Raw genomic sequence first — 25402 nt, forward strand, 5'->3', positions numbered from 1 at the left:
TACTGTTTTTTTTTTATTTTATTTTTTTACTTGTCTGCACATGCTGTCAAAGGTCAACACTACAAGAAGTGCAATCTTTTTTTAGACAGCAATGCATTTTTTTTTTTTTTTTTTTGTGTTATTGCAATTAAATAAATTGCATTATTTTATTGCATAATTGTGACCATCACCAGCACTCCCTAAGGAAGGGTAAGAAACACTTTATTAAAGGAAGAGGGAAGGAGTGAGTGGTAATACCTGAAACAGGTATTTGGGATCGACGTGTCTAAAGTTAAGCCCACTACAAGTTTTATCCCACAGTCCAAGGCATGCTTGTGCATCGTAGACTGATGTATGTGCAAGAAACTGCCACTGTAAACCCAAGCGCTGCTCCGGACTCGAGGACACAGCCAGAATAGCAGAAAGAGTGGGGGCCAGCGAGCCCAGGCTACCCCCCTGGCCGAGCAGCCCCCCAGACGCCCCCAAGACACCAAGCCGAGAGGCAGCCACTGCCCCCCACATACACACCCGAGAAGGCACCTAGAAGCCGAGGAGCCAGCGCACTCCGCCACCGCCCCCAACCCCAAGGCCCCCCACCGACATCCACCCCACCACCCCCGCACCCAATCCCCCAAGGGGAGGGCCCAGAGAGCCCCCCGCCCGAGATCCCAGCAGAGGGGCCAAGGCCCACGCCCATCAGACGGCCAGAGCCGCGATGAACGGGCAGCCAGCGGGCAACCCGCCAGTGGGCCCAGAGCCAGCAGGGACCGGACCCCAGGCCAGAAGGACCTGGAAAATCTCGCTGGAAACATTACATGGAAGTCAAATGAAACTTCAAAAGTGATCAGCAGAACTCCTCTGACGAAGACTAGCAGTTAACAGTCGAAGCATGTGAGGAGATAAAAATTCCCTAAAAAACCTTACCTGAATAAACAAAACCTCAACTTAACTTCCAGCATGGTGAAAAGGATTAACCAGTGCCTCTAATTATTGAGGAAGCTGAGGTGTGCTGGTCTGGGGGGCTCAGTCCTGACCTCGTTTTACAGATGTGTGGTGGAGAGTGTCTTGTGCTCCCGCATCATTGTGTAGCAGAGAAGAAGTATCTGCAGAGAGTGACAAAGGCCACACAGAAGACTGTGGGAGGCAGCCTATGCACCACAATTGACATCTACACCTCCAGATACAGGAAGATTGCCTCCTGCATTATGAAGGACCCTAACATTCATACAAACACACATACAAACTCCTTAGCTCCTCCTCTCAAAAAGACGTCTGCAGAGCATAAAAAGCAGGACACAATAAGGAACAGCTTCTTCACTGAATCTGTTAAGACTAGGGCTTAAGTTCAGGAGCCCGACCCCTCCTTTTCTTATTTGCACGTCTACACTCACATCCACAATCTGCTGCTGCTTGCCAGTACTTGTTCATTTATAAAAGGGCTCTGTAGTGTTATAAAGGGGTATACTTGCTGGTGCAAAGTAAAATAGTGTGCCATTTCCCTGGTTTAATTGATAAATGTGTTTGTTGTTACTTTTACTCATTTTTATGTATATATTTTTTGTTTGGTGTATTTTTCTGTAATGTATGTTTTTGGAGTTATGTGTAATTTTGTATCTTTCTGTTGTGTTTTTGTGTCCTTTTTGTATAATTATTGTATAGTTATCATGTTCTACCTGTCCTCCGAGTTGCCGTGTGGGACGATCTCCATCTCCTCCGTGGGTTCTCTCTCACACACACGCTCGCACATCAGCTGCGAGCATTCACATACTCCGTCACAGGTTGTTGAAATGCGTATGTAGGGAAAAAAAAACGGACCTGCGGGAACTATTTGAAACTTCCGGGAACTCTTTCGTTGTCGCAACTCTCTCTCTAAACGGCTCTGTGTGCATTCAGCATGTAAATCCATGCTGCGCATTTGGTTATATAGCACGTGGTGAAAATATCAGCATTTAAAATGTTTAAAATTTGCATTTTTCACCGTTTGCTTTCAACACAGTCGCGGCCAATGCCCGCCAATAACTTCCGGGTCCTGTCATAACTTCTGGGTCCCGTCTGTCCAGTCTAAACAGCGAATGGTCAAACAAACATGAAAATAAATGGTTTGAAATATAATCACCAAATAAGGAACAGTCAAAAACTATGTTTCCTCAAAAGAGAAGTCCACAGGAGCTCAAAACTCTGGCACGCACCGCAGCGGAGCTGTGCAGTGAAAGAGATATAGATGATGCGCTTGCGCCCCCTCACACTGAGGTCAAAAGCTGAACAGGTTTCACTTCTTGGGCAAACTTGAATGTGCTGTCCGGGCAAAACAGAATTAAAATCAACGTTTTGAAATCACCAACTTACTCCAAAATAATGGGTGCACACACGGGGTATTTCGAAGCCATTGACAAGGTTTCAGGTTGAACAGATACTGCGTCGGGGAGATATTCGCTCCACACACACGCACACTCACACACACACACAGAGAGAACTTTCTTGCTTTTATAGGTAGAGACTTTTACTCAAATATCATTTTTCAATACTTTCTGCAAGACTAGTTTTATTTCATTTTCACGTATGCTCAGACCACTAACCATTACATTTTGTCTTTCAACAAAATTTACATTTACGTTTTTGGAAATATAAAGTGGCGGTAACTATTACATTTTTAACAAAAAAAAAAACACTATTACATGGACTACTGGAAAGTTTATCCCCAAAGTAGCATAAAATAAAGAATCAAAACGCCCCAAGTACCTGGCCCTGACCAAAGAATAACTTCACGTCAAGACATTTGCAGTCTGTTTTGATGCCTACCAGCTTGAAGCCTGTGGTTGGTTGGCAAAAACTTCAAGAGAATCATTGGGGAGAATGGAAGCCCCACCAACCTCTTCACTGATGAGGGAGAATTCACTGCTAAGACTTGTCTCACTGCCTCGATCCCGGACCTCTGAAGGAAAAGAGAAAATAGAGGTCACCTCCCTATGTTTTGCTGTGTTTTTACAGTAGTCTTTGACAGGATGGAAAAAAGTTAGGCAGCATCACAGGAGACACTTTAACCTCTTAAGCCCCATCCACTTTTCATGGAAAATCACATACCCATAGCAAATAATGTTTTTCTAAGCTTCTACATGACCTATATGGCTAATTTTTCAATTTAGATTGAAGTAGGGCCATTAGTGGTTACAGATGATGTGACATTTTTGAAATATGTGATACTGAGTGACAATAAATCACGTTTTAAATACAGAAAACTGTAGTCTGCCCAAAGAAAACTAGAGATTTACATCAAATATAAAGTCAATTATCATTATCAAAGTCTGTAAAGCAGGAGTAATATAACTAATGTATGGATATCAACTGCAGCAAGTTTGGTGATAATAATAAATATTAGACAAATGATACAATGTTTTTGTACAAAAAAGTTCAAGCGGAAGCTGACTTTGCCACAACTGTGCCAAAGATTTTCACACTTTGGAAACAACTTTGTAACAGTAATAAGTCAGTCAAATTGATTCCAATCGTTGTTAGTCTTGTGTTTGGCCATTAGGTGTTGCAATTTGGCTTGAAATAAACACACATCCATTTTTATTCAGGTCTCCACGGTGCCATGCGCAATATTAATTTTGGTTCCACTCTTTGGTGCTGTTACGCATGTGTCTGCAATGCTTTAACCTATTAGAATGATTGACACAACATTGCAATGCTGAGAGCCTGTAAAAATTGGTGTTATAAAACACTAAGGAGCCAAGTTTTTTTTTTTTTTTTTTTTTTTACAATTTTTAGATTTTAAACCAATCGTGAAAATGTAATTTATTCTTTATGCTGAGAAAGAAAAGCTACTTGTACTTAGTATTACAGTTCCAAATAAGATCAATCAAAGGTATAGTCTGCAATCCTGTTTGGAAACACTGTTTTCTTGAGCACAAATCTGCCTGTTGATTTCCTGCCCCATCCTTGCCTCACTCGTGAACAAGACCCCGATGTACTTGTAGGCTACTCCTCCACTTGGGGTAGGATCTCATTCCCAACCCGAAGAAGACACTCCACCTTGTCAAGGACTATGGACTCGGATTTGGAGGTGGCTGTGAATCGATCCAGAGGGAGCTGAAGGTCACGGCCTGATAAAGCCAAATGTATCAGATATTCTTCAAAAAGCAGTGACCCAAACCTGAGGTCACCAAACTGGACCCCTGCAGAGCCCTGGCTGCGCATAGACATTCTGATGCAGAGTCTGCATTGATCCAACATGGCGAAGAGGGAACTCAGTCCAAAGGTAAAGCTCTCGATTTACCAGTCAATCTTCGTTCCTACCCTCACCTATAATCATGAGCTGTGGGTCAAAAACCAGATAAGACTTGATGATTTAATAAATAATCTACTGAGAGCAGTACCAACAAGATATTTAGGTGTAATAATCAAAAAAGTTACATTACTGTTACTGCTGGTGTCTCATGGCCTCTCAGCCTGCCCTTCCTCCTCTTCCACCTGACTCACATCAGCAATCAGGTAGGAGAGGGAGGAGGAGCTGTATAAAACGTTGCGAGGACAAGAAGGAGTGAGGCACAACAACTGACCGACAGCAGACGTGTGGGGAGAGTTCTTCAGCTCCCCACTGGACATCTTGTAAGTTTGTTATTTTAGTTTCTGGTAGTCCTGTTTTTCGTGTTCCTGTAGTTTAGTGTTTTGTATGTTTTTGTAGTTTAGAGGGTGGACACTGGGATGACAACCCTGTATAGGGTTGGCCGAGTGTCCTCCCTACTTTTGTTCAGTTTGGCCAGGGTCTCCAATTCCTTTTAGTTTGTTCTGTTGCTACTTTTAGGATTTTTTAATAAATACTTTTGATAATCGTTGCTTTCTGTGTGCATCCTATTTATGTTGCGGCCTCTCAAGCCTTGATATAACATCCTAGAGGGGGTTGTAACAATTACTGTTTAATGGAACCAGCTATGTCTGTGAAAATGTGAAACGTAATTACAAAATATTGTGTATCACAAGTTAAGACGTGTTAGCTTTTAGCCTTTTTACACAAGTGTTAAATCTTGTCATAAGTCAATCGATGGCTCTTTGTGGTTTGATGACATTAAGCTGTGTACTTTTACTTGGTCTCTTCCTTTTATGAGGTAGCTAGTGTTAGTGCTTAGCTTTTAAAATGTAATTCCCTTAAATAATCCCTGTTTTTTTAACTCATTCAGTGCCAGCCATTTTCAGACTTTCTACCCCCCTCAGTGCCAGCTGTTTTTGAGCATTTTGACTGATTTTAAAGATTAAAAAAAAAAAAAAAAAAAAAAATTGTTTCTGGCTCATTTTGTTCTTTTGTAATCAGCTGTTGAATAGAGCAAGTTTTACACAAATCTTCAGTTTCAGAGCAAAAAGCTGAGAAAACAGCCTTTTTGTAAAGAAAAAAAAAAAACCCTGTCAGTGACTTTAAAGCTATTTTTTTTGCCTTAGTGACAACTCTAGCATCTGAACATTGTTTCCTTATATAAAACGAAAGAAGAAAAAAAACACTGAGACAGGGCTTTTGATGGCAAAATTATTATTATTTTGCTATCTATGTCAGAGTTGAATGAATTATTTAGTGTATTTTGGCGCAACTTCCTCTTCCTCCCGGACATACAGAGTGTCACTGCTTGCCCCGTTTTTTAATTGTTTTATATCACCATCGCCACATTATCCATGAGTTCCACACATGCTCTGGTCGAGTGTGCGCTGCTGGGAATAACAACTCTGTACATAGCGCCATTTTCTGTCCCCTAAACTCCTTTTCTCTCGCCCTCTTAGCTCTGCTGAGCATGGATGATCTCTCATCCAAAGGTGCGCTGCTACCTCCTACGTGTCACCTATTATTTTTCTATCTGGCTCACAGGCTCCTCCCCCCTCCTCCCGACACGCAGGGATGACCCGTTTAGCCCGGTTAGTTGATGGTTTTATCTCACGATCACAACGTTATCAATAATCAACTCAGGTCCACACATGTTCTGTGTTAGTATGTGGAGCTGTAAGCTATTATTAACAAATTATGTTGGAGGGTTTTTTCATGCAAATACTTTTTATTTAACCTGGCAACTTTTACACACACACACACACACACACACATATATATATATTGTGTGTGTTATGTGAACTTTCCAGTCCCACCTGTGCCCATTGCCCCCCAAATAATCCTGACAACTAACACATGTTAAAATGTGCTGAACCAACAGAACAAGTAATATAATATTTCATAATAAATCAAAAACTAAATTAAACTCATTATCTGAATTAAAAAAAACAAATGTAAAAAGTGCAGTAGAAAACCAAAAAAAGGATAAACATTCAGTATAAGTATGAAATGAACGAACAGGGAACAAGTATCATCATGTTTCATAATGCAAGTATATTTCATAAATAAATCAAAACTGAAAAACAAAATGAAATCTGCAATATGTGCCAAAAAGCTCAAGAAAACAAAAAAGTAAATGAATGTTCTAAATCAGCTAATAAAAGTTTGTTTCTGGTTCCGCTCCATTTCACATGCCGACGTAAATCATTGTTTGCATTTTAGTTCCACGTTACATTTTGATCCCAGTCGCATATCTAATGCAGTCTTAATTGAATGCTTTTTTAACTTCTGATACATATTTGGATTCTAAATTTGTCGTGTAATGATCTTTATTGTTGACGAAGAAAGAGTTTTTGAGAAGATTGGCATGAAATTGAAAATTTCAACCTGTCATGTCTCCATTCTCTACCACACACTTTGAGAACCACTGCTCTACTAACAGGCCTGTCTTTCCTTAAATGTACAAACATTTCTTTAGAATTGGGGCTAAATTTGGGTGAAAGTTGCAAATCTGTAATGCATATGGTTTATTTGTTATGAAGTTTTATAAATTTGAACTTTAGACAAGAAGAAGAATGTATGTATGCATCGGGTGCTGGCAAAAAAGTTTGCCCACCCCTGCTCTAGCGGCATGGCAGCCAATTACAGAGTGATGCATTCCCTCGTCGTAGGTCCTTACGCAGTAACATATATCACGCTTTAATAGTTATAATGTGAAGCTCTATGACCACAGCCAGACCGGGGATATGCTACAGTTCTCATGTCATGCTATTTTTCACCCATCTCCATTTGTTCTAAGAACCCCAAAAACATAGTATTTCGGGTATAGGTTTATTTTCCCAAACTCGCCGGTTTTCCAGAGATTTAGCCTCTGAAAAGTCACTTTCTGAGAAACTCTATCAGGCTGATTTGCGGCCTTCTTATGCATATTCATGAGTGGGCGTGTCTATAGACGGGACGCTGACTTCCTCCTCCCCGCACGATGACGTAGGGCCAGAGGACGGCCCGCCCTCCTCCCAAATACTCCATAGCTATGCTCATGCTGCTTTAGAAATACGAGACAGAGCATGGGGGCTGGGTGTTCACTGGTACATACATAGACTGTAGAAAACACATACATAGCTAAAAGCATACATAGGACGCTGAAATGCTCACCTTTGTGGGCGTGTCTGTTTACAAGTCAATCACGGCAGTGAGCTTCCTGGAGGCACGGCTTCTCCATCTCAGTGCCGCGTCAAATTTGTCATCAAAGTGGGAACGCGTCATCAAATTGGAGCGAGGTGTTTGGGCTCGCCCTGCAGTAAGAAAGGAGCAAACCACCCTCTAACTAACGATTGAGGGAATTAATGAAAAAAACACTTTGGGCATGTTTATTAAGCCTAAATAGCACTTTTATGTTTAAAGCACAGAAAAGATGATTTAGTGTAACATGGGCCCTTTAAGGTATTCATAAATATAATTAACTCCTGCAGTGTTCATTCACAAACACTGTTTCACTTTTAGTAACCACATTGCGCTGAGTGTGCTGTTATATCATGTGTTTTACTTTAACATACAGCTGATTGACTGAAACCAAGAACATAAACATGTGAAAAGTGAAACAAAACTGGTATTTAATCAGCGGCGCAAATTAATCTCCCTGCACCTAAAACCAGGGATTTAACATTTAAAAAACTGAATTCAACACAAACTTTACCGTTTTAAAACTATTTATACTGTTATTTAAAGAATGGAATGGTTTCTTCATGACTTTAACAACAAATGACCGGAAAACCATCTCTCATTATTGCAATGTGTGAGTGGGGGCGGGGCTGTACTACTGTGTGTGTGTGAGAGGGAGAAATGACTTGGAGAGGACTGCTGCTGCGTCTTTTTAACAGATGTTGATTATCTGTGACATGCCAAAACGGGCTCTAGTTTTTTAGTTAAAAAAACCCTTTGTGTAAAGTACTGTATACTTACTGAGCTGGCAAAACTCTTCCACAGCAAAATCAGTCTCTTTCTGGTGGGAGTTCTTCCTTCTGCAAAAATAAATGGAAATGCATGTAATCAAAGATATAAGCCATTGTCACAATATTTGCACAGTGAAACGTGAAAAAAGTGGGGACAACGATTTAGCATGAGAAAAGCATAACTCCCAAAACATACCTCTGTTTTTTAACAGCAGAAAACTTCTCTGAGACAATGTGCTTCAAAAAATTGAAGCAAAAAAAGAAAATCTGAGGGAAACAAAGAAGTCAAAATCAAAGAGAAAAATGTAAATTGGCTCACATTAATTATTATATACATTTGAAATATTATATATATATTTATATACTTTTTTAATTACATATTTTTCCCCATCATACACTTTGTTAATTCCTGCCAGAAAGCCCATAGAAAAAAAGTGATTATTTAAAAAATAATAAATAGTAGCTGTTGCTGAATCCTAACAGACCAGTTAGAAATGCTCACCTTTCAATCAAAATTTATTTTGAAGTTCACTGAATGGTTTAGTTTTAATATTAAAACTGTGAAAAGTTTTAATATTATACAGATAGACCCCTAGTGGTGTTCAAGCCCTGCCTTTTTGCCATGCAAGAGAAAAGTGCCCTTTTCCGCTGGAGCCTAGACATAAAACAATTAGTCAAATAAACCACCAAAATAGATTCAGAAAAGGAATTCAAACAATCTATGTGAGTCAATGTATCGTTTTTATTTTAGACCAAATGGGTCTGGTTTTTGCTCTATGACTGCTTTTAATGAAACACCATTGCCTCACTTCCGCTACTTTGGCGATAAAAGTGGTGAAAAATCATCCATCCACTTTCTGACCTACTTTGTCCTATTTCAGGGTCGCGGGGGTCTGCCGGTGCCTATCTACGGCTCACAATGAGCTGTAGGTGGGGGTACACCCTGGACAGGGCGTCAGTCCATTGCAGAGCACACAGACAAACAACCTATAGTCATGTTTTTGGATTGTGGGAGGAAGCTGGAGTACCCAGAGGAAACCCACGGAGCACGGAGAAAACATGCAAACTCTACACAGAAGGGACCCAAGTGTCCACCCCAGGGCTTGAATCCTGGGGTCTTGACCTTGTTGTTGTGAGGCGGACATGCGAACCACTAAAATGAGTTGGATCATTACACACTGAACTGTGTGGTGTGTTAATTGTAAAACAGTTTCAGCATTTCATAGCAGCATCTAAAGATAAAGATAACCTTTATTTGTCCCACAAAGGGGAAATTTGCAGAGTTTCAGCAGCAGATAACTAGGAATATATATATACATGGGTCTGTACACAGTACAGATAGAAAGAGGATAGACATGTTGCAAGAAATGGAAAAAAAAAACCCAATAAAACAGAATATATACATATACACATTAGAATTTCTGACTGTTGTCTGTGGATTGGCTACAAAAATGTTTTAATTGTACACTCTGACAGCTGCAGGCAGATCTAGAGGATCTATTCAAAAGGCGGGCCTATCAAAGAGTAACTTTAGGTTTATTATTAATCTTTGCGAATATGGGTCTCAAATCATTAATTGCATATAAAACTAATGTGACCATTCGTAAAGACATAATCACCTGTACCTTCTCGTAATTTTAAACATTTCAAAGTTCACATATTATATGTTGGTATATGAAAATTAATAAAAAATATAAACAAATTGCATAAATATGAATATCTACATAAAAATAAATAGCAATATTACTTAAAAAATACAGTAATGTTTTCTGGTTTTCCTCCATTTCCTCCTTAATTTGAATATAAGTGAAACACTGTAGCGTTTCTTGTTAGATTCTTCTATTTTTTGTGTGGAACAAGTACAAGAAGCATTAAACAAAATGTGTGATTTCTCGTATATGTTTAATTGATTAATAATTGATAGATTTTTTTATCACTAAAATTATTGTTTACTGTAACCCTACTGGGGCCCATTTTTTCCCATTCATTTAGGAATACAAACTACTTTCTCGTAATTATTGAGATTGTGGTGGCGAAATTAATAAATCATATTTACTTGTGTATCTTACTCATTGAATGTATGCTTTCTTATAAGATGTAACCTTCTACCTCAATGTGCCTTTCTTTGTCTTTCTTTTGAGAGACGTCAGATGCTCTCTCATGCCCCTCATCCCCCATAAGATAACCACCAGCTGCATCCCAAGGCTACAGAACACCATACACACACTACACACACACATACACATACACACACACACATTTATACACACATCCACACACACACACTTACGCACATCATACGCATATGACAATCATCGGATAGATACCGGTGGCGCCAAGCTCACGGGATCATCTGACACCCTCCCTTTTGTTTCCTCCTTGGGTGGGGTTTTGGATATCTGTAAAAGTGTTTTCATTTAGTTTACAATAAATCATTTTTTTTATTACTTCATCACCTTTTAGTCGGTTCTCATCATTTTTCAACACAGAGCATCCACAACTGGTTAAAGACGAGGTAACCATAAATTTGGCCCAGACAATTGGCATCACAAACAGGATCCTTCTTCTGTGTCGTGTGGTGTCTGCTGGGCTGTTCCGGGGGTCGTGGACGCGCGTTTGAGCCCTAAGCTCATAGTTGATGAGCTGGGTACCCCCGTCCCACGGCCGGAGACCTGAACACGGACCTTCGGTTGACCTCTACACAATTCGGGATAATCAAGGTAAGAAGCTGTTTTTTATGTTTTTTTCACACAAAACCTCTCTGCCCTTCTCTGCTCTGTGGTGATTTATGAGATTAGAGGCTGTCGCTCCACTCCTGTCGTTATATGTACCCATACGTCTCGGCAGTCATATACTGAGGCTCCTAGATGCTATTTTACTTTCTGGTTGAGTAGTGTTTGTGTTCCGGACGGCGTTCCGAAGACTCCCGAGTATAGACATTTAGTGTAAAGTACGGTTGAGTAGTGTGTTCCGGACGGCGTTCTGAAGACTCCTGAGTATAGACATTTAGTCTAAAGCATGGTTGAGGAGTGTGTTCCGGACGGCGTTCCGAAGATTCCCGAGCGATAGGCGCTCAGCCTGTGTGCGGTTGAGTAGTGTTTGTGTTTGATACGGATGGTGTTCCAAAGCACTGGCCAGTGTACAATGACTGATCACCGCTAAACAGACTGCAAAGAAATAATGGGAAACAGAGTACACTGTCTCCTAAGGATGACATGGAGTGGATCGCGCCGCTTATTAACCAGATGAAACCGAAATATGGTGATGAATGTTGTGAAAAACTCCCCATTTCGGTAGGCTGCTTCGGTTTCCCTGCCAAGGACAGTCTGAGCAAACAGCAACTAACACAACTTAAAGAAAGCTTGTTAGAGCAGAAACAGAAACTCTTAGCAAAGAAAAAGGTGAAAAGTGATTATGTTCAGGAAACAATGGCACATGAACGATGCCTACAATTTTGGATCAGGGAAAGTTCATATCGGGCTGCAAAGGAAAAGAAAGACACTGCCTTGGCAGCCAAGGAGAAAGAGAAAAACATTATTGAACCATTTAAACACAGTAATAATCCATTCATTACTGATTCAGCTGCTCCTTCCATTCCCCCTCCCCTGACTACAAACACACACTCAACTTTCCCCCTTAACTACTCCCTTCGTGTCTCTGTACCCGGCAGTTTCATTGGGAGAAACATGTCATGGCCACCGCCGCACTCATCACTCAGACATTCACCGTACGCATGGATATGGGACAAATCCAAGCTTGCAGGCAGAAAACTGGAGAACTCGTCAAAGACTACAGTCGCAGATTGACTGCGTGCGTCAACTCCTTCAGCGGTCATGTCAAGCTACAACAGGGCTCTGGGTCGGCCGATGAATCATCCTATGAGGCTCTTGCCAAGAGCTTCTTTGTGTCTGGGCTCCGCCCATCCCTTCGCGCCATAGTCGAAAGAACGCTGATTGGTGGCTGGCAAAATACGCCTTACACGATAAGGGCCTAGAAACAGATGCACGTGAGAACACCAATGGACTGATGCTGTCTAATGCAGGCGTCCCCTCACATTGTTTCAACACAATCAGGACTGCGGTCAACGATATAAGGGTAATGGCAGACCACGATACCAACCCGAACACCCCCCAGAGGCCAACGGAAGAGGGATGAATGCTTCACTTGTGGCTCACCACACCACTGGTCCAATAGGTGTCCCCACAAAACCCATCACACCGGACGACGTGCCAAACGCAACAATAAAAACAGATTCCATGCTAGACAGGGTGGTGAAGGTCATCCACCCAGGGACGACCACCTTCAGGCAGACTGACTGGTGGACGTGGGTCTGGGGGAAGCCGTGGATGTCCAACCGATAGGTACAATGCTTAAACCACCAACTAATAATGCACCGGGCACATCCATTTTAGCTCCAGACACACAATTGCCAGAACTGATCGACACAAAGACATACGCGTTGCAACACCCAGAACAATTCTCTGAGGATCATTTTTTTAGGTTTTTTCCTGATTTAGCTGAAGAAATGCAAGCTCAGAGGGAAACCCAAAGGGATTTGTTACATAAGCATTTGCTTTTGGACTCCGAGGCCTCCCTTGATGAGCCGAAGTCGTGTCGGTTCATGAAGGCCGACGCCTACAGAAGGTTACCGGTAACCACCATCATTGTCAACGGGACCCCGCTCAAATTTTTGGTCGACACTGGCGCCACCAATTCGGTGCTTAGATCTTACGAACGCTGCCGTATACAGCTCACCCCATCTTTCGTTGCCAACGGTGCCACTTCTTGCTAACCTGTTTCTAGACCTGCTTATTGAATTTGGCCAACAGGAAACACACATTTTTCTCATCAATTTGTGGTTTCGAACAACTGTCCAGTGAACCTTTTGGGCAGAGACCTGCAGTTTTTGTTTCCAACTGGTGGGTTAATTTTGATGATGCTTGCAAGCTTAGTGATTGGGCCACTGCACAGTACATGTCTCACACAATCCAGACCATTCCTTTAGTGCTGAATTTTACGGTGACCCCCTTTTGGGTGACGCTGTGAACGACCACCTAACCACTGACCTCATTTACTTTGACCAACACCATGCTGCAGTCTCTGTGCAGCTTACAGCACTCCAGTTGCCTTTTTTTGACGTTCCTGACTCCTTCCCTCACATTTTGGTCGCGAAAGCCCCCGAAATTCAGTGGAAGGATCTGGGACCTTTTGTCCTACGCTGTCATTTAGCCAATGATTGGCAGCCGACTTCAATCCCTTTGACGTGGTTTTCACCCGCCGTGAATGCCTACTGGGTTAAAGTTCCCCGATTGACAGTGGAGTGTCTCCGCTCTCTTTTTGCCATCAGTCTGTCCACAGGCTACAGGATGGCTTTGGTTCCAGCACCACAACCTGGGGACGTCTCACCCCTGTTGCGGTCGGTGCCCCCTGGACTGTGGGCCAAGCACAAGTATGACGTTGGCCTCATCAGAGATTGCGCCCCGTGGTGATCACACCTAAGTCCTCTTACATGCCCCACAGGAAGCAGTACCCCATTCAACGGGATGCCTTGGATGGAATCCAACCCTTTGACTCTCTCTTGAAAGAGAAAGTGATCGCGCCGTGCGCCGACTCACTTGTTTTGCCTCCCATCTTTCCGGTGATGAAAATTCGCCAGGAAGGCCAACCAACCGAGTGGCGGTTTGTGCAGGACTTACAGGCCGTTTATTCGGCCATCATCCCTCCTGCCCCTTAGACTCCAAACCCACACAACATTCTCTCGCTAATCCCATCATCTGCGAAGTATTTCAGTATTGTTGATTTGGCTAATGCCTTCTTCAGCATCCCAGTCCACCCTGACTCATGTTTTGGTTTGCCTTCATGTTTTAGGGAAAACAATACCCATGGACCAGGTTACTGCAGGGCCTCACGTGTAGCCCTCACATTTACTGTTCTGCCATTGAGAAGAGCCTCTGTTCCCTTAAACTCTCACTGGGCTCTTCCCTCCTGCAGTATGTCAACAACATACTCCATGCTATCCCATCAAGGGAACAATGTGAGCGAGACACTTTGTCTCTACTACACCACCTCCATGCGGAGGGCCACAAGGCTTCGCTTTCCAAACTCCAGTTTGTCCAGGAAGTTGTCCAATTTATTGGTCACTCCATTTCCTGTGAGGGCAAGACTCTGTCCCTCAACCGAGTGGCTTCCATTGTCACCCTTCCAAAGCCTTTGACTAAGAAGCAAATTTTGTCCTTCTTGGGCATGTGTTCTTTCTGCCGAAATTTCATCCCTGATTTTTCTGGCTATGAATGCCATTTGAGAGCTGTGGTAAAAAACTCACTTGGTCTTGGTCTGGACTCCTGAAGCCCTTCGCACCTTTGAGGACTTAAAAGCGGTCCTCCAAACAGCCCTGACCCTGGCTATCCCTGATCTCCAGCGTCCTTTCACCCCGTTTGTTGATGAAAAAGAAGGTTGCATGACTTCCGTCTTGTGTCAACAGCACGGGGACAAACTGAAGCCTTGTAGTTACTTGTAGAAACTTGACCCAGTGGCCACAGCCTTTCCGCCCTGTCTGCGCTCCATAATTTAGCGAATGGGTTTTGGCTATGCGGTTACCAGCTATACACACATCTTACCCCACAGTGGGACGGTGCGTATGTGTCCGTGCATGTAACCGATCACTCTTAGATAGTCTCGACTATCCCTCTCTCGTTACGAAGGAAACGCAAATCTTACACTCCTTTGGGTTTCGATCCACATGACGCTATCTGGGGTACGAATGTTCCACCAGAACACAAGCTGTGGACGACTGGACAAAAAGTGGCTTATTCGTTGTTCCCTTGGCCAGGCATTAGTAAAAGGTCGCTACGCGTTGAAACCTTAGATTACAGATTTAAATCCTTTAACTCGACGTACGCAGCCCTTACTGGTTTCTCGGGGGAAATCACGAACATGCGCTTATTGGTTATGCAAAATAGAATGGTCCTTGACCTACAGACAGCTGCCAAGAGGGGAGTTTGCGTAATGGTGGGTGCCTCCTGCTGCAGTTTCATTCCAGACAACACCACAGACGGTCAGATTATCGCAGAGGTGGTCAAAAACATCTCCAGGCTGAACAAAGACCAATTGGGAGGCCCTGATTGGTTTTTCAACTTGCTCGCTGGCTGGCGTCCTCTCTTGGCTTAGCTGTACTCTTAATCCTCCGTTGCGGTATTCCCATTTTACGCCGTCGAGTAGAAGGATTCGTGCAGAGTGCTTTCTCCGACAGACACGCCCACATAACCCTAACACAGTCGGAGCTACAGCCTGAAATATTTTTGATGCGTGTGTTTGATGATTCTGCTCATTGATCTTTTACCTCCAACTGTTTCTTTTAGCCATGCTTTGCTGATAAATATTTTTTACTGTGTGTGATTTTGCTGATAGTGATATGTTCCATATTCATTGGCGTGATTGCCAATGATTTTAGTTACTAGTAGTTGGTTTTTTTTATTGTGTTTTGACCTTTTCTCACATAGTTTCCATTATGTGTTTATGGGGTTTTTGCCTTCTTCCTCCTTTACTCTTGCTCTATCTTTGGAGATGCCTTGGTCTCAGAAAAAAAAATGCATAAATCCATAATGTATAGGTGGTATCGCCAGTGCTTGTCCGTAGGACATCAATTGTTGAACTAATGTTTCACTACTGTACTAAGATTATGAGTTTGTTTTTTGCTATACTTGCTAAGGTTATTTTTTTTTTTAAATGATTGTTAATTTTGCTTTATTGTTCGACGTAAGAGTCCAAAAGTGGGGAATTGTGGTGGCAAAATTAATAAAGCATATTTACTAGTGTATCTTACTCAATGACTGTATGCTTACTTATAAGATATAACCTTCTACCTAGATGTGCCTTTCTTTGTCTTTCTTTTGGAAGAAGTCAGATGCTCTCACATGCCTCTCATCCCCCATAAACATGAGATAACCACCAGCTGCATCCCGAGGCCCCACACACACACACACACACACACACACACACACACACACACACACACACACACACACACACACACACACACACACACACACACACACACACACACACACACACACACACACACGTCAATCATCAGATAGATACCGGTGGCACCAAGCTCATGGGATCATATGACACCCTCCCTTCTTTTTCCTCCTTGGGTGGAGTTTTGTAAAAGTGTAGATTTTTGATCGTGCTCCTTTGTACCTTTTCATTTAGTTCAGAATAAATGATTTTTTTATTACTTCATTACCTTTTAGTCTGGTTCAACACAGAGCATCCACAACTGGTTAAAGATGAGGTAACTGTAAATTTGGCCCTGACAATATGAAAGCTCTGTCTTAATTTGAGCTACTGACAGTGTGGTGAGGTATATTGTGGAATGTGGTATAATATTAGTGTGATGATGCTTCTACTTCAACTAAGGAGGATGCTTCTGTGAAGGAGCTGAACTGATAATCCCGCTCCCTTCAGGAGAGCCTTCCCTCCTATGTAAATAGTTGTATTTTATACAAAGTATTGGAAGCTTCATTCTTATTTAATTTCTTGTGAGCAGAGTTTTGATTAGTTTTAAGTTAGGATATGTTTTGATTGTTTAATATATCATTTCGTTTGTTTTGTCTGTTTTTGTTATTAATTTATTCAATTTGATCATTGGAGTTAGTATTGTTATTTTAAGTAAAATAATTGTATGCAAGTGGAAAATGTCCTACTGTTATTTGTTTTTTACAATTTTAATAATTTTATGAATCATTTTCACAATGGTTGCCTTTTTCTCTGGTTTGAGCGCCTGCCCCCCCAAATGTCTGTGCAAGTGCTTCTCTCTCTTTCACTCTCTCTCTCTCTCTCTCTCTCTCTCTCTCTCTCTATATATATATATATATATATATGAAGTGAAGATATATAACAGCATAATATGATACCTCTTCTCCCTTGGAAAGTCGATCGGGCAACATGTGACTGAAAAAAACAAAAACAAAAACATATTAAATGGTAAAATGGTAAATGGACTTGATTTATATAGCACTTTATAACCACACTGAAGCAGTCCCAAAGCGCTTTACATATCAGCTCATTCACCCAATCACTCTCACATTCACACACCAGTGGGACAGGACTGCCATGCAAGGCGCTAGTCAACCACTGGGAGCAACTTAGGGTTCAGTGTCTTGCCCAAGGACACTTCGACACATAGTCAGGTACTGGGATCGAACCCCCAACCTCTCGATCAGAAGACGACCCTCTACCACCTGTTCCACGGTCGCCCCGTTAAGACAACAACTCTCAATAAAAAATATGTACAGTAAATCTAAAAGGCAACGATAAAAGGGATAAAGCCAAAATAAAAATTTATTTTGGCTTTGTACATTTTTAGATTATCTCATTATTGCTCTACTAAAGAAATATATTTCAGATACAATCAATAACATTGGTTGTAACAGTGGCTGCAAACCAGACAAAAAAGTTCAAACTGTGGGTGTGTAACAAATAATTTAAAATAAAATAAATCTAATAATTAGTTTCAGAAATTTCAGGATTTATTCAGAACATTATTATTTATTGAAATATGATAATATAGAAATATATAAAACTGGTTTACTCTTAGGTTCTGTTTACATGACAACATTTTGCTTCTGTTTTCATTTTTGTTTCCAAAAAGTTCTGCATTAACACAAAAACGTTTTCAAAATGATCTCTGTTTACATGATGGAAGCATAAAAACGAGGTAGTATACATGCCAGGCCAATAGATGGCGGTGTAGTTTTGCAATGAGCAGAGACACTTCTGCCGAAAACAAACAATCGTTGATTTAGTTCACCATCACTTGGATCAGCTGAGACATGCCATCACCAGATTCTGATATCAATTACAGTGCTTCAATCCTACTAAGAGCTATTAGACTGTGAATGGATGGCTGTCCTATGGTACATAAATACATTATGTTAATGCATAAATGACTTGTGGAGCTGTCACATACTGTATGTAGAGAGCAGGTTGCTGAGTTGCGTGTGTTGCAGCAGTAAATATTGCGAGACCTCCTCTGTCTCGTGACGTCAGTCGTCCGAGACCGGACTGCGCCGTGGCCCACTCAACACGCAACCAGTGAGGAGAACCGGACAGCGGACAGCGGTGCAAAACCAAATCGGAGCCGTAACATAGCGGAAACGTATCCAGTGGAAACCCTGGGTGAGACACTGCAGCCTCAATGAGCATGCCGGGACACAGAAATTGTCGGTTCCCTGTTTACACAGAGACCAAGAGGGAGGCGTTTTCAAAAACCTCCACTCTGGAGGCCGTTTTTTGAAAGTTCCGTTTTCAAGCACAATGCCGTTGTCATGTCAATGGAACGCCAAAACAAAACAAAATGTTGCGTTTTCACAAAAAAAAACATTCTTGTGTAAACAGGGCCTTATAGCCTCTAAACTAACATGACAGTGACACTGCCACCCATTGCCTACTAGGCTAAATGTTAAACTACTTGAAAATCTTGAATGCCATTTACCATTTCCATTTGTAAATACACAGTTGTTTGCTTCTTCTTCTTTCTTTCTTTTTAGGATACTTTACACAATTGATGAAACATGAATAACAAGGAAACTGTGGAAACCAAATATTCACATACAATATGTAAACAGACATACAGATAATTTTTCTCACTGCGTGGCATGAAATCAAAATAAACTTTCCCATTTTGCAATTGCACACATGGACAAAGATCTTAATCTTTGAAGACGTCCTGTGGTCTGATGAAACTAAAATAGAACTGGCCATAATGACCATTGTTATTGGTGGTAGCATCATGTTGTGAGTTGTTTTGCTGCAGGAGGGACTAGTGCACTTCACAAAAAATATGGCATCATGAGGAAAGAACATTATGTGGAAATACTGAAACAACATCTCAAGACATCAGCCAGAAAGTTAAAGTTTGGGCGTAAATGGGTCTTCCAAATGGACAATGAGCCAAAGCATTCTGCCAAACTGGTTACAAAGTGGATCGAGGACAACAAAGTAAATATTTTGGAGTGGCCATCACATAGCCCTGGGGGGTATTTCATCAAAGTGTTCTCAGCAGAGCCAAGCTTATGGTTTAAACTTGGTTTAGCTGAACGTCTGTGACCATGCTGGTTTTTATCATTTCATCAAACTCTCCTCAGCTTGAAGCTCTCCAGCTGAGCCGAGTCGCTGACAGTGTTTAGCTTAAGTGCATGTCCTCATAAGACCAAAGCGGTCGATCACATATTTAATGATTAGAGAGTGAAGGCGCAAGCGTTGCAGCTTTTACGATGAATAAGAAGCCAACAGGAACCAATGCTGAGACCAACAGGACCTGACGTCATCTGTTACTAAGCAGTGAAAAAAAATGACGGACACGTTAAAAGGACCGACTGTAGTTTGAACATTTTAAAAGTAGTAAAGGGTTAAAGAAGGTGTTTTTAACACCTGTCAGCGTTTAATAAAAGAGATGATGTAACTCAATTAAATAATATGTAATTTATGAGACTTGTGAGTGTTTCATGAATAGTTTGTTGAACTCAGCACTAAATGAACTGCGGGAGCAGGCAGCGGTGCTGTTGGATGTCACATCCCGAAAAGCGAAAGTGTATCTTTGTCATTGGGAGCCTTAGTGCTCTGCCCTGTGACTGTCCCTGAAGCCCCTCCCTCTCTTTATAATCACAGCTTTCTCATTATTAATCTCTGATCAATGAATGGACATTTATACCGTGAGGTAAACGGAGGCAATGAATACACACGCATCCTTATTGGGCCCGAGCGCCACGAGCTGGCGAAGGGCCTCTTGCTCTTGCAGTGGCCACACTATGAGGGAAGGGGCAAACAACCCGTAAATTAGAGCGAATGTGGCACTCCAATAAAACAGAGGAGTCACGAATACTCTGGCAAGAAAGCCATAGTAAATACATGACAGCCTTACAACATACTCGATCTACATACTACTCCTCACTAATTGAAGAAAATAAAAATAATTCGAGGTACCTTTTCAGCACTGTAGCCAGGCTAACACAAAGTCAGAGCTCTATTGAGCCCATGATTCCTCTAGCCCTCAGCTGTGAGGACTTTATGACATTTTTTAATGATAAAATTGATAAGATTAGAGATAAAATTAGCCACTTCCTGGCTTCACCTGGGCCTGCTGTACCAATAAATGTAAATAGGCCTAACCTAAACTGTTTCACACATATAGGACTTCAGGAACTTAACTCTATTATTTCATCCTCCAAACCATCGACCTGCCTTTCAGATCCGATCCCAACTAAGCTGTTTAAAGAAGTTGTTCCCTGGTACGCCCATCTTTGTTGGAAACAGTAAATATATTCCTATCAATAGGCTACGTGCCACAGTCCTTTAAAGTAACTGTAATCAAACCCCTTCTCAAAAAACCTACCCTTGATTCCAGCACTTTAGCAAACTACAGGCCTATATCTAAACTTCCAATTATTTCAAAGATTCTTGAGAAAGTTGTGGCGGCTCAGCTCTGTGACTTCCTTCAAAACAACAGCCTGTTCGAGGACTTCCAGTCAGGTTTTAGAGCTCAACACAGCACAGAGACTGCTTTAGTTAAAGTAACTAATGATCTACTCTGGGCTTCAGATGAAGGACGACTCTCAGTGCTGGTTTTATTAGATCTTAGTGCAGCTTTTGATACTATAGATCACTATATTCTACTAGAGAGATTAGAGAAATTACTTGGAATCACAGGGACTGCCCTAAACTGGTTTAAGTCCTACCTATCTGATAGGTACCAGTTTGTACACGTGAATAATAAGTCTTCTGTGTACACTAAAGTAAGCTACGGGGTTCCTCAGGGCTCTGTGCTACGTCCAATCCTCTTCTGCATCTATATGCTCCCCCTTGGTAATGTTATGAGAAAATACTCTATTAACTTTCACTGCTATGCTGATGATACCCAACTGTATGTATCAATGAAGCCAGGTGAGACAAATCAGCTATCTAAACTTGAGGCCTGTCTAAAGGACATGAGGGCCTGGATGGACCAAAATTTTCTTCTTCTTAACTCAGACAAGACTGAGGTCATTGTACTGGGCCCATGACACCTTAGAGAAACCTATGCTTGCCTAACTGCCCTAGATGGCATTACTCTGGCACGAAGCACAACTGTTAGAAACCTTGGGGTTCTATTTGATCAGGATTTATCCTTCAACTCTCACATAAAACAAACTTCAAGAACTGCCTTCTTTCATCTCCGTAACATTGCTAAAATCAGACCTATCCTGTCTCAGAGCGATGCCGAAATGCTAGTCCATGCCCGAGCAAGTCGCTTAAGACACTTCAGCTGGTTCAAAATGCTGCAGCACGTGTACTGACTAAAACTAGGAGAAGAGATCACATTATTCCTGTATTAGCCTCTCTGCATTGGCTTCCCATAAAATATAGAATAGACTTCAAGATTCTTCTTCTCACTTATAAAGCCCTAAATGGACAGGCACCAGTCTATCTCAAGGAGCTTGTAGTGCCATACAATCCCCCCAGAACACAACGCTCTCAAAATGCTGGCCTACTCGTTGTTCCATTTGTCTCTAGAAGTAGTATAGGAGGAAGAGCTTTCAGTTATCAGGCCCCACTTCTCTGGAACCACCTACCAACCACGGTTCGGGGTGAAGACACCCTCTCTCCCTTTAAGGTTAGGCTCAAAACATTCCTCTTTGGTAAAGATTTTTGTTGGGAACCAGCTCATAGCTCATAGTTAAGATGCAATAGGCATAGACTGCCGGGGGGGTCTGGCATGCTCGGTTGGAGAGGGCGTTAAGAGAGAGGTCATTTAGGTTGGAGAAGGACCGGAGAGGGTCCCATTCCTCTCTCTAACACTCCCTCTATGTCTGCTTCTTCCCTTGTGTGTTTGCTCCTGTACTCCTTCTGGCTTTTGTCTTGCAGGTCCAAATGTAGCTCAAACTATAACACATTCCTCCTGGAGCTACTATTAGTACTACTACTACTACCACAACTACAACTCCAGCATTGCTCTTGGATGTGTTAGTACAACAACAAAAATCATAAATATGTCTAAGTTTATATGTCAATAGTACATTTCTGTTTAAACAAATCATTATTAATGCATTGATAGTATAAAATTCACTGTTAAATTATGTCTTTGTATGAACTTGAGGCAGTGCATCGAAAGCGGTGCCGCGAAGGCGGCACCGCTTTCGAGAAAATCTGTATTGAGTGTTTTGAAGCATCACTAAATGAGTTTTTTCATAATGATTGAATGGTTTCGTGAGAGTGCGTCTGCAGCTTAAGCCAAGCTGCTTAAACCTGGTCTGGAGCAGGTTTGACCCACGGACTGTGTTACTATGAAAACTAAGGTTTCTCGTTGATGAAACCGCCATTCCAGCTAGAAGCCGGCTTAACGGAGCCGGACTCTCAGGTTAAACCTGGACTTAACTCTGAGATGGGTTTGATGAAATACCCCCCTGACCTCAAGCTGAAAAGGTATGTTAGAGCAAGGCGGTTTACAAACTTGTCTGGGTTACGTCAGGAGGAATATGCCAAAATTCCTGCCAACTACTGTCAGAAGCTTGTGGAAGGATATCCCAAATGTTTGACCCAAGTCATATTTTAAAGTCAACAGCACAAAGTACTAATGTAATGTATGTAAACTTCTGATTTTGCAAAAAGTAATTAAAATTAAAATAATGAGGTGCACAGTTTGAGCTGGAGCTGAAAGAGAGCTACTCGTTTCAATTTAAACCTTTTTATTTGACTTTGAAGCAAAACAAAATTCATATATATATTCCTGTCTATGGTGTATTGTATGATATAAAATAAACAAAAATAATGTATAAAATACATATAAAATAAAACAACACTTCCAAAGGACAAGTGCTCAACCCTGGCAGCCCACAACTGTTGCTACCCAATACACAAATGAGGGAAATAATTAAAAAACCAAATAAATAATAACAAAAACAAAAATTCACTACTTTCAATAAATAAATAAACCTGTAGTTCAGTAAACTACAGGTTTATGTGGCCTACATTAAGTTTGTAAAGTGCACTATCAATTTAGTCAGATCTTTACTTCAAGGTTCTTCTGCTTGTCCACATTCTCTGCATTAAGGCAGGAGCGATTTGCACTTACAATGTCACCTGTAGTGGAGAAAATTCTCTCACTTGCAATAGAGGTTCCGGGACACAGAGGTGGTGGTGTGCAAGTTTTGCTACATGGGGTACTTGCATTTGTTTGTTTTTTCACCAAAATGCATCCACATGAATAGAGTTTACCAACTTGTATGTGGTTGCTTCCTCCTCAATGATCTGGGCAATGGGCCTCATTTGTTCCTCTGCTCTGAAAAGCTCCCCAAAAAGCTCTGCCCCTGCGGTCTTCTTCTTGGGAGAGCGAGAGGATGTATTTTCTTCCCTTACGTATAGCACAGAACTATTTGCTTGACCCTGTATTAGAAAGAGAATGACACTTTAATATTGTAATGACCATTGAGTTCATTATGTGTTGCGTTCACTGTGCAGGGCCAGCCTAGCCACAAGAAGGCAGCACAGGGTTGGGAGTATGGCTGCGAGTTAGTTAAGCGTGTTGAATGTGTTAGAGGCATGTGTTGGTCTGCTACTGTTAGGACATCAGTGGCGTGGGTTACGGCCATAACAGTAGCCCTGTATGCAACTGTGTTTAACCCTGCAAGCCAAATAAAGCCTGTTTGGTTCAACCTGACCCGTTCGGTGATTAGTAGAAGACGTTACAATGGTGTCAGAAGTGGGATTAAAGCCGGATCGACGCAAGACGTTAACCACTAGCTCAAACTACCCACGACAGAGAGAGCAGCCCTCAGCCGGCCAGGACACACAGCGGCCCGGTATGTCTACCAGGATTAAAATTGAGCAGCCGGAGGGTGATACGCAGCCATGGTCCCCTGCTTCCACCGTCAGAGAGGCTGCAACGCTGATGGCTGCTGAGGCCGAATTTCCAGCGGGGGAAGCTAGAAGCGGCGCGCTATGCCCAGCTTGGGCAGGAAAGGACCGGCATGCAACGCCATGTCACGTGACGTAAACAAAGATGGCGGCGCCCATGGATCTGAAGCACCGGGGATAATCAAAACACCAATATTCTCCGGTAAGACAGCTTGGGAGGTGTTCAAGGCCCAATTTGGACTGTTAGCTGTAGCTGCTGGCTGGACAGAGAAGTATAAAGCACTGCAGCTGGCTCTGTGCCTCACTGATGAAGCAGCCACCTGCCTCCTACTCCTGTCCCCTGAGGAGCGGATGGACTATGGTGCATTGGTGGGAGCCCTACAGAGGCGTTTTGGACAGCTCAATCAGCCTGCACTGCTGCGTTCTGAGTTCAACAGCAGGCGCAGATGGCCCAGTGAGCCCCTTCGCATCCTGGCTAATGAAATCGAGTGCTTGTGCAGATGTGCCTATGCTGACATGCCACCATCAGTGAGGAAGGAGCTTGCCAGGGACCAGTTCATACAAGCTCTCAGCCCCAAGGAGCTGCGCATCCAGACAATCAATCAATCAATCAATCTTTATTTGTATAGCGCCAAATCATAACCAATGGTATCTCAAGGCACTTTACAGTAGAGCAGTCTTAAGGACGGACTCTTCATTTTATGGATACACACATATGCATATATACGTATATACACATACATATGTATCCCACACCCAACATGAATTCATCATGGCGGCAAGGAAAACCTTCTGTTAAGCAGCAGGAACCTTGTGTGGATCCCATTCCTATGATGAACAGCCATCCACGTTATTGGCCAGACAATTGGCCCACTTGTCCACACTGAGTGAGGCACTGGAGCTGGCTGTGCAGAGAGAGATGGTGAGTGGAGGGACTGAACAATGTGAGGACTCACCGGTGGTGAGAGCTGCGAGGATGACAGGGCCTTGGGCAGAGGGACCGGTGGCCATGCAGGACGCAGCTCGAGTAGCCTTGCCTCATCCACTCAATCCGGATGAGGGCACACAGCGCCGCCCAAGGCTTTGTTGGGGATGTGGCCAGCCCGGTCACCTCCTCAGACAGTGCTCCAAGTTTACACCTGTGCAGGGAAACGACCTAGGTGTTGGAGTGCGGGCCCGTGAAGCAGACGACCACCGTTGCCATTACCACCAGCCGCAATGGAGATAACTCTGGGCTGGATGCAGGTTGGGGGCTTCTGCCACATTCCTG

The 25402-nt window shown here is 42.4% G+C and overlaps 1 protein-coding gene across 3 annotated transcripts in view; it reads right to left on the minus strand.

Moving 5' to 3' along the window:
* Nucleotides 1–25402, minus strand: part of mtmr14 (myotubularin related protein 14) — a 100305-nt gene that overhangs the window by 26281 nt on the left and 48622 nt on the right. For all 3 annotated transcript variants that reach the window (XM_028447073.1, XM_028447072.1, XM_028447074.1), the window contains exons 14-17: nt 17157–17193; nt 8435–8505; nt 8249–8307; nt 2779–2911 (exon numbers count right to left, since the gene is read on the minus strand). In XM_028447073.1, the coding sequence (XP_028302874.1) occupies nt 2779–2911; nt 8249–8307; nt 8435–8505; nt 17157–17193 (300 nt within the window). The remainder of the gene's footprint in view (nt 1–2778; nt 2912–8248; nt 8308–8434; nt 8506–17156; nt 17194–25402) is intronic.

The sequence above is a fragment of the Gouania willdenowi genome, chromosome 5 (assembly GCF_900634775.1).
Source record: "Gouania willdenowi chromosome 5, fGouWil2.1, whole genome shotgun sequence".
NCBI lineage: Eukaryota > Metazoa > Chordata > Actinopteri > Blenniiformes > Gobiesocidae > Gouania > Gouania willdenowi.